General features: G+C 44.3%; 1 protein-coding gene and 1 pseudogene across 1 annotated transcript; both read right to left on the bottom strand.

Annotated features, from left to right (window-relative positions):
* Nucleotides 1–593: 593 nt before the first annotated feature.
* Nucleotides 594–3,586, bottom strand: LOC144134109 (uncharacterized). Its single transcript, XM_077667089.1, has 8 exons — nucleotides 3,402–3,586; nucleotides 2,976–3,062; nucleotides 2,843–2,918; nucleotides 2,691–2,768; nucleotides 2,314–2,522; nucleotides 2,084–2,243; nucleotides 1,094–1,222; nucleotides 594–631 (listed from the first exon to the last, which is right to left on the bottom strand). The coding sequence occupies exons 3-8, from the start codon at nucleotides 2,853–2,855 to the stop codon at nucleotides 594–596; spliced, it is 627 nt and encodes a 208-aa protein (XP_077523215.1). The 5' UTR covers nucleotides 2,856–2,918; nucleotides 2,976–3,062; nucleotides 3,402–3,586.
* Nucleotides 3,587–6,494: 2,908 nt separating this feature from the next.
* On the bottom strand, nucleotides 6,495–9,288 carry LOC144134108 (uncharacterized; annotated as a pseudogene).
* Nucleotides 9,289–10,292: the final 1,004 nt, after the last annotated feature.

Here is a 10,292-nt window from a genome sequence, read left to right as displayed (position 1 = left end):
GCGTCTTCACACGTTTTTAAATATGGCTTCCGCAACCTCCTTGACTTTTGCAACGCTCAATGTCAGAGGTTTTGCCGCTAAGAGGAAGCAGAGCCAAGTGCACCGCATGTTAACAGATCATAATATCGATCTGCTTGCTATTCAGGAAACAAAAGTGGAAGGGGAACAAGACACCGAGAGCATCGTGCAACGTTTTAGGTCAAGATTCTATGCGGTCGTGAGCCATGCCGTCGGCACATCTGCCGGATGCATTGTGTTCATAAAAAAGCTGCCTAGTCTCGAGGTGCAGGCGTACACATCCCAGACAACACTGAAATATCCTGAGGACATACTGAGGATGTTTTTTTGAGGACATTCTTTATCCTCAGGACATCCTGAAATGGTCCTCAAAATGTACTAAAAAGGTCCTCATATCCGGCCTCAGGACATCCTCAGAATAGCCTCAAAAGGAGAATTTCTGATGTTTTGAGTACATTCTGAGGAGGTTATAACTGGTCAAGCTGCATAAAAAAACGCGAAAAATTTGTGCAAATAATTTATTCATTAAATTCCTCAGCTGCTTGCTGCTATCCCGGTGCGCTGCACGGGCTCCTTTACTGCTCGTGTGAGCTGCGGCTGTCTTCTGTGGTGCCTACAGAAATAGAGATGGAAAATCAGCAGTTGAATATATGCAATTCAGTTCAAGCACACAGTTCTTTATACTCCTAGTGCAACGAGATGCAAATATGACTTTCAGTATCGGAACTTACAACTCGCAGTGCAACACACTCTTCTGCATGAGCAACTGCCATAAAAGTTAATCACTCCAACAGATATTCATGGGCTCATATGAGAATAAAATGACCTCATGCACTGAAGCAGTTCATCCATAGCAAAATAGTTCTGCTGCATGACCCTACAATGCGAGAACTTTTTTTTATGGGGTTTAGCGTCTTAAAGCGACTCAGCCTAGGCTATGAGAGATGCCGTAGTGAAGGGCTCCAGAAATTTCGACCACCTGGGGTTCTTTAACGTGCACTGACATTGTTGGACATTAAGAAAACAATAACCCCCATTCAAAGCTTACGTCAGTTGTGCTGAGAAAGTCACCTACCTATGTGCAGGACTTTTGCAGCTTTTGCCTCTTCTTTCTTCAGCTTTTTTGCTGAGTGGCGAAGCCACACCTTTACAACATTAATGACGTCACATTGTGTGGACTCAGAAAAATTCTGTTTCACAGCCCCTGAAAAAAAAACGTATTAGTTATATGCGATTGCAAATCCACACAACAGTCAAATAACACATGTGCACCATATATATTAGGTGTTTCAAAGCAGCCAGGTAGTAATGTTTAAAAATAGGATTTTTGAGGTAAAGAGAAGCTTTTTACGGCATATTAATACCAGTGTTGGCAGACGTCGTTCCGAGCATTCTTAGAAAATTCAAAGTATTGTCCTGTGCAGCCGATTTCCCTAATTTAAATCGGATTAAATGTCCCAGCTCCCGCCTTTTTTTTAACTCACTGCTGACGGCAGGAGTCACCCAACCTTTCAGCCAGTCCCGTGGCGGCTTGTCACTCTACGATCAGGGATGTGATACATAGTGATCGGTGAAAGCAGAGTTTGTATTTTTATTTCTGTGGGCCTAATTTGCAGCTACACAGCCTCTGAGTAGACCTATTTATTCATGGAAACCTAAAAACAAAATAAAAGCAGAAACAAAGCCACCACACAACTGCCTGAAATGCACTACACGTGTTTGTTGACTCCTCCTACCTTAAGGCAAGTTCAATAAAAGATGGGAGTCAACAATGACATTACTATGCACCAAAAAGCTTCTTTTTCTGTCTAAAACCCCATTTTTAAAAATTCCCTGAAATACCTTGTATCTCTGTGCCATAAGTATCCATGAGCGTAGGAACCACCTATCAAACATGAGGGCGATATGAATGTACTTAATGTGTGATTTACCTACTAAACCCAAAAGCAGCATTGTAACAGCCACTGCCATCAAGTTCAACCTATGGTTAGCTAACTACCACTGAAAATGCCCATGTAACAAGGGTGCAGTACACAGAACAACTGAACCAATAACAGTAGCTTACTCAGGATCACGTCTGCAACATTAAGGCTGCAGAACTTTTTTTTGCCTTTTTGGCCCGACCAGCTATAGTTTACAGCGACTTTTGGCGTCATGAGGGCCTCCAGCACATTTCTGGTGGCCGGTGGTGCAGCCACTCCTCCAAGGCCACACAGTTGCTGCAACTAGAAAAAGTACATTCTTTTAGGCTGCATACAAGTTTAAACATCAACAAAGATGAAAACAGTGCCTTACAAGTCGTGTCTTCAAGCCTTCATTCATCCCTAACTGGGAATCGAATTCTTCAAAGGCACTGACTTCATTAAATGGCCGTGTGACAACCTCTGACCTCACAGCATATGTAAAGCCGCTGCTCAGACGTCGCGATATTACGTCCAGCTGTCTTCCTTGCTGCTCCACCCTCATGTCTATTGTGTGCAGTAGCTTCATGATTTGTTCAAACTCTATAAAAAGAAAAAGATATTTATAAGTACCGCACTGCACAAAGGCTATTCTTTTAGGTAATATTAAATCTGGCAGTCGAAATAAGGTTTTGTAACCAATTATAGAAACTAAAAATGAACACATAATGATTCAAGTACTCAATGGGATCACCTTTAATAACTGCTTACCGGCAGGTTTGAGAGCCCTCACAGCTGCGGATGCTGTGCTTCGAGGTGTTGATCCCCCGTCAGACCAAGAAGTATGTGCTGAAAGTGAGAACGAAACGAGTAATAAAACCAGAATAACGGTTCCCAATCCTCACTTGGCAAGGAATGCACACCTTGTCCTTCCATGAGTTAAGGGTGGCGACTCACTGCCAAAAGTTGGAAATCGGCTATCATTCCTCTGCCTGTGTGCTGCAGAACAAAAATATATGAGGAAGAAAACTAGGATAATAGCTCTCGATTCCTTACCTGGCCAGGAGCGGAGAGTTTCTGGCTGTGAGTGAGCCATGCGTGCAGGCCAGGCATTTTCAGGCTGAAGGTTCTGGGATCTTTGCCCTGTTTAGAGACAGCCAAACAGTGCACCCCCATAAGTTTAAGAATGTACCTGTGGCACCAGACTTACATTGCTCTCTCCCATTAGGTGTAAACTGTCCGTACGACTGAGTGCTCCGAGTATACCCTGTCAAAGACACAAAATATCACTTTCCTGCCCTGTGTATGAGGTACTTTCCTGTGCAGAAGTCACTTACGACAGTTAAGCATATCTCCCCCAGCACTTTCAGGTGAAGGTTCATTACTGAAAAAGTCAGCACTGTCACCTGCAAATAAAAAATGCATTTACTGCACTCCTGATATTACAAAAAAGTCTATTTAAATTTCACTTCCTTCACTAACCTAAATTCTGAGAATGAAGTACCCTCCTCCCTGAAGGCTGATTCCAGGCATCTGGCATTTCATTCCTGCCTGCTGCAAGAGAACATGCCAGGGGTTTTCATGTGGAATCTAGGCCAAAGCAGCTCATTCATTAATAGAAACCACTTGTAATGAGACAGAATCAACATCACTACAAGCCCCCAAGTTAAGGAAACTGACACACAAGAATGAGCACAAAGAAACACCACACCAGAGGCTTGGTGCCTTAAAGAATTATTTGTTTTTCATTTGCTTCTTTTAAGACTAAACAACGTTACAATTGATAACAACGTAAGTCCTTCATATGGTAGTAACAAATAATGTGCATCGTGCACAAAAACTAAGTAATATGCATACTTGATAGCCCATGTTTTATAGCTTAATATGGCACATAAAGTCTTTGTTTGCAGTGATCTTATATGATGAGCATGCAGCAAGTTCTAGCATCCCTTTTGCAAACCAAAGCATTTGACCTCTATTTTAAGGCATTGCAGCTTTTGAAGCAGAACATTTAATACCACAGCATACTTTGGACAATTAGGTTACTTGAAAATTATACCGTCATGGGCAGGAAAGCGTGAAGGATAGGACAAAGCGGTTGCTTCTTTTGACTTCCTGCTGCTTGATTCCTTGCGTTGTATCGCTTCTAACAGAAATAAAAAACATTAACTTAGTTGCAGTGTGACAATGCCAAATATAAACAATCTGCAAGATGCGACTTAGAACTGAAAAGGGGAGTTCCTTGTCATCAGTGGTAGGCTGGATTTGGCCCAATGCTACCAACATTGAGCACTAGCTGCTAAATAGTTGGGCAGGTGAAACAACACCAGAATCTGGATCCTGGCCCTCACTATAACAGTGAATGCAACTTTCCTACGACTCACACAGTGCAGCTTGTATCGTACACAGTGCAACTGATCAACACTAGAGTACCAAAGGTCATTTAAATTTGCAATCAATTATTTCAAAGCAGTTTGTATAAAATGGCTCTTTGCATTTGAGAGTAACACCTATAAAGAAGCTAAGATGTACATTACTTTGAAGCATTGACTGTGGTGGCTGTGGTGGTGGGGGGGACACATTTTCATCCTCAGAGCTACTCTGTTGCCTGATTAGTCTTCTTCTTTTTCCCCTTCATAAATCATAGTCAGACAGAAGATCTGATGTGTCCTCTGCCTTCCGTAGTCCTTTCTGTGCTTCTCCATATGTATCTGAAAACAGTAATGCCATAAGGTCCATCAAAGAAAGAAAATGGGCCTTGACTCTCCGTACTTGTCCATGTACGTACGAAAACTTTTGGGATGGCAACTCATTTTAAGAAATGAAATCTTAGTTCAGTTTGCAAGAAACAAACAAACATGCAATGTCATTTATTTGTTATATATTCTGCTAAACACAAGAGATGTGAGAGTGCAATAAATAAACTGAAATGCTGCTTTAAGCTCCAAGCCATTGAGTGGCATGTACAACAATTGAACCAATGAAGTAACCGAAAGATTATCAGACTCAGGCTAGGTGAAGACTGCTCATGACACTATCCAACATTTTGTTCTCTCAGGTAGCTGTAGTTATAAAAAGACCTAGCAAGAGCAGACCTCAGACTGCTCATGAATGACCACAAACTAATAAATATGGCTGTTTCTTATTTTGAGATAGAAAATTGATTTTTGATGGAAGGAAGTGGCGCAGTATCTGTCTCACATCTCTGTGAACACCTGAACTGAGCTGTAAGGGAAAGGATAAAGGAGGGAGTGAGAGAAGGAAGTCTCCATAGTGGAGGGCTCCAGAATAATTTTGGTGGTGGTGAAAAACATTTATAAGCAATTAAATTTTTACAGAAAGGTGATTGGGGTAGGACCCTATTGGCCCTTTCCCCTCACAGTACTAGGTGGAGCCCCTATTCCGGGGCCCCATTGGCAAGCAACGCCGCCCGCGTCCGTTGAACCAAGGCCTTTTGGCTCTTCAGGTCTTGACAGCCGAGCAGGGCCGCCTCCCAGTCCTCTCTGGTGGGGTTGGGGTTGGGGGGGACAGATGGGTTAGATTGACACGCCCAAACCATGTGGAAGGTGTCAGACACCTCCCCACAGAACTGGCACGTGCCATCAAAGGATGTATTGAAGTGTTTAAGCACCGCCGGGCACAGTACAGTGTTAGTGAGAATTTTGATGAGGAGGCGCTCGTCAGCGCGATCCAGACCCTTACAAGGGGCCGGGTAGCGCCGGTGCTCCTCCTTGTAGTAATCGGTGATTTGTTTGAATGTAATGACCAGATTGTCTGATTGGGAGTACCCTTCCAAGGACAGGGAGATAGCCCGGGGAGAGAGTGCGCGGGCGGCCTTATCGGCCTGTTTTTTGACCACCTAGATATCTTTAACTTGCACTGACATCACACAGCGCAGGGGTGCCTTTTGCATTTCGCCTCCATCCAACCACTGCGGCAGGTTTAATTTTTACTGTTACTGCTTTTAAGTCATCTACCTTCATTCTCATTTAATGCATGTCATTGAATTATTCCTAAATATTTATTCTTAGACAAAGTTAAGTACTATTTTTATTGGTGTGCTCTTCACTTCAGTTTGTTTCTAACAGCCACTGCCATAAACAATCCCTCCCAAATGTGGAGCTGTTCCCTCGAATAATACTACAGCCTTTTAGACTTTACATGGCCACAGTGGACAACTAGAGATTAATATGCAAGAGCAATAAGTAATAGAGAAACATTGTTCCTATTACCAAATGCCTGCACTACGATGCAAGGCACTTTTTTCCAGTCGAGTGCAGGTGTTGCTGCCCCTTTAATAAGACTTCGGATCTCTTTCCTTTTTGGTGGCCACATGCAGCTGTCTCCAGACAACCAGTTCTTATGAACAGCTGCCACATCATTATCTTCTTGGGGAAATTTGACAAAATAGACGCCACCTTAAAAGAGAGGAAACATGCATTTATGAGGACACACATTTACAAACCCAAAACAAACATAGTAGAACACCGGAGCACAGGCAAATCATGTTATTATTTAGCAAGTTGTGCATCCAAAAAAGAAATATTTCATGCAATTAATAAATACTTGCCCATAAGTAGTGTATATTTGGGAAGAAAAGGCACACACAAACATCCAGCCATATCAAGGTGTGTTGTTGGGTAAGCTGGTGAGATATTCTGAGGGAAAACAGTGCAAAAGAAAACACACAGGACAAGAAAGACAAACTGGAGCGCTGACTAACAACTGAGTGTATTTAGTGCGAGAGCGAAATAAATACTTGGAAAAAATGACAAATGCGCAGGCGCAGGAAAGGAAAAAAACAGCCATAACTGAACTGCTCAGTCGATCATTTCGTTAAGCTATTCACTCCCTTCCTCTTTACATTTATGTTTTCATAAAAGGACTCCGCACCAAAACAGGCAGCAAACAATACAAGACAAGCGCTTGTTCCTTCTCTCTTACTGCATGCTGTCTGTTTCGGCACTAGGTCCTTTCACGAAAATATGCACCAACTAGCCCCTCAGCAAGCATTACATTTCTGTTTCACACAACATTTCCTAAAGTGAATAGAGAATTTCTCGTCTTTTGTGTACAAACGCACCACTGACATGAACCAGAAAACCGAGAAAACCCTCAGTAAAATTTAATAAAATACCGCCGATAATTCTGTAGCACACATAAACAGTACTGGCCAAGTTGAAATGCAATGATGAGAGATACTGTTTGAAAGCATACATTTGGAGTTGGAAAAAAATAACATGCCACCAGCCATAGATAAAGCCTTCAGCTTCTGCCACTGGCATAAACTCATGGTTTATACAGTCAGTTATGCTGATATTTCTGAATGAAGGAGGGGAAAAATAATGGCATCGCGTTTAAAAAAAGAGTTTCAAAGATTTGCGTGAAACATTCTCTAGTGGCCAGGCACGCAGACTAGACAGTTGTGATGCTCTATATATGCCAAGCATTGATGATGGGCATGGAGAGGAGTACAGGTCCTCGAGCTGAATGAACTTTCTTCCTACAACGCAAGGTGCTCCAGTTGGCAGATGTGCAAAGTTCTCGATGACAATTATAGATCCATCTTGCAGAATGCAGCAGCTGTCCTTCTTGCATGGGGCAAGGACCACGCTGCCTGGCAGCTTCACTTTTTTGAACTGAGGCCCTTGACATGGAGCAATAAGGGGCCCAGACTCATGTTGTCCAGTGAGCAGTGGGAAGTTTGGCGTCTGCTGAGCCTCCTTCAGTACAGCTCCTTGCTCTGATAGTCTGTTAGAGAGCTGCTCTAGTGGTCGCTCTGGTTTTCGGAGCCGCCTTTTCAGAGCAGACATGTGGTTCTCAAATGGGAACGCACTCCATGAATCCAATGGCCCCAGGTGCTCAACATCGGATGCCAGATGGCATAGTCCATGCACATTGTGCGAAGCATGCTCCTTGCCATATATCTTCATAAAGCCTTTAACAAAATGGTTCAGAAGCTGCCCTGCATACTGCACTTCACTTTTTGTGCCATTAGGCATTGAAAGAATGGTAATACCAACATGCAAAGCTAGAAAATTCTCATACATCTGTGACGGAAGAAGCGATGACAGGAGCACGGTCCCCCATACAGCAAAAAGAAACGAAACTCTGTGGCCTTCCAGCGACCCAGATCTGTGAGGCTACGAGGCTTTCGGTAAAATTCACAAGGAACAAACTGTGCGGCCTTGACATTTCTCACTGACAGTTCAATGCGGACTTTGCTGCCAAGCCTTATAGCTTTCGGGCCACGGAACCACAATACAAGCAATTTGTGCACCACGCCTAGGCAAACGAGGTGCATATAATCTAGCGGGACATCCCTCACAATGTCTATTGGTAGCTGCTCAACAATACTGCTTCCAGTATGATACTGCTCCTGCGACCTCTGCCTAAAACTGCAGTCAGTTCTCAGCTCACTGCTAATGTTTGGAAAACAGGCTCTTCCTTCAATGTACGCACCCTTAACAGAGCACTTCGTGCAGCTGTAATAGCCCGTGTGGTTTTTGACACACAAAACAAATGCCTTTGCAGGCGCATCACACACAATGGCTTTTAGCTTTACAGGTATTGTGAAAGCTTCAACAGCAATTCCTGTAGATAAAAGAACATTTAGCTCTTCAACAAAGCTGTATAGGAACTCATTTGAATCTCTCGGCTTGCTGTCACCGAAGAAAACACTCGTCACAAATGGTGCCGCATGCTTGAGGTTGCTTATGCGGCCGAGAATTGTCCAAAACTGGCCTCTAGAACTTTTCGATAATGATAGGCCATCAATATGAAAAGTCAAATTCAGTTCCGGCGGCAGGTCTCGACACTGTCCCAGGATTTCCCGTATCCCTGCTTCTACACCGAAGTGGCGGTACTGGCCTCCCGAAATTTCGGAAAGTTCATTCGATTTTTTCGGTGTCTGGAGCAGCGCTCTCGCCGATGATGGGAGAGAAGAAAAACACTTGCGGCTGCGGAGCACTTTCAAAAGTGACGTGACAGCAGTATGCGACGACCCAGACTCCACTGCCCATGTTTGAAGCTGGTGGCGGAAAGTCGCTACGTCCTCGTCAGCGCGTTCATGATCGGCTTCGTAATCAAACCTGCTGTCAACCTGAGGACAAAGGTCCTGATCGGAGCTTAAATCTACAAAAACCGATGAGGTCCCAGCTTCAACATCTTGACTTGTGGGGTCTGGGATCGGCACATCCTCAGTATCGGGCACAAAAGGTTCGGTCACACACACATCACGCTCAAGCTGGTTGCACTGTTCGGACAATGGATCAGCACCAGCTTCGGCACACGCGGCAAGCTGCAAGCTAACGTCAACCCGTCTTTTCCTTGTGCGGCGAAACTTTCGCGCACGACTTTCCGTTGACATCGTGCAAATCAGCAGGTCGTAGTGCAAATCTACAAAGGCGTCCCTCACTTTTCTGAGAGGCATCCATCGCGGAATAACGCGCACGTGCGAGTAGCGTGCGTGCTTCGCCGTCACGGTGATCGATCACGACGTTGCGGTTGCAGGCCTGGCTTGGCTTAAACGAGAATCGGCCACACACGTAATGATGTTGATCGTGCGATGCGATGTTAAGAGGCAATAAATATTGCGGAACGATTGACTTTGTGAAAAAGAACATTTTTTACTGAAATAAAAAGCACCGTAATTTGCCTACCCAGCAACACACAGACGGGCCCCCGGATTCAAGCCCGCTTTCCGTGAACGGGCTAAAATCGTGCTCCTTCGCCAAAGGAAAAGCTAGCGGCATTGCGTACAACACGTAGTCTTGCATGAAGGAAAACGATTTGCAGAAGCTTTAATTGTGCACGATAGCGTCGTCACATGAAAAAACGGCAATCACAACTACGGTAGACCAGAACTCATCGGTTTTCTCAGGACATGAACCAGCAGCGATGCGGGTGGTTGAATACGACGTTGCACGAGCCTTACCGGAACCGCACCTCAAATGTTTTTCTCTGTCATTGGTACGCAGCAAGCGTGCTCTGGGTTGCAGTTAGAACCAGCGTGCATGTGCGGCAGTCAGCTAAAGGCGGTGGTTTAAATTCTCTCGTTTCCGCGTGCAGCAATTTGCGGTCTAAGCGCGCTGTCGTTGAAAAAAACTGTGCATGCATACTGTCAAAGGGATAAAACTTCAGAGCGCCGTCGCAGTAATGCATCACAAATTAAACTTAATGGAAGTAAATGCTTAGAAATCAAATTTCACACACACACACACACACACACACACACACACACACACACACACACACACACACACACACACACACACACACACACACACACACACACACACACACACACACACACACACACACACACACACACACACACACACACACACACACACACACACACACACACACACA

The sequence above is a fragment of the Amblyomma americanum genome, chromosome 5, assembly GCF_052857255.1.
Source record: "Amblyomma americanum isolate KBUSLIRL-KWMA chromosome 5, ASM5285725v1, whole genome shotgun sequence".
Taxonomy (NCBI): domain Eukaryota; kingdom Metazoa; phylum Arthropoda; class Arachnida; order Ixodida; family Ixodidae; genus Amblyomma; species Amblyomma americanum.
The sequence above is the reverse complement of the archived record's forward strand: the minus strand, read 5'-3'. Positions and strand labels throughout refer to the sequence as shown.

Coding starts and splice junctions, on each gene's coding strand:
- LOC144134109 (XM_077667089.1), bottom strand. Junction 2,523..2,690: donor GAGGGCTCTCAAACCTGCCG/GTAAGCAGTTAT, acceptor TTCTTTTTATAG/AGTTTGAACAAATCATGAAG. Junction 2,244..2,313: donor AAGGCTTGAAGACACGACTT/GTAAGGCACTGT, acceptor TACTTTTTCTAG/TTGCAGCAACTGTGTGGCCT.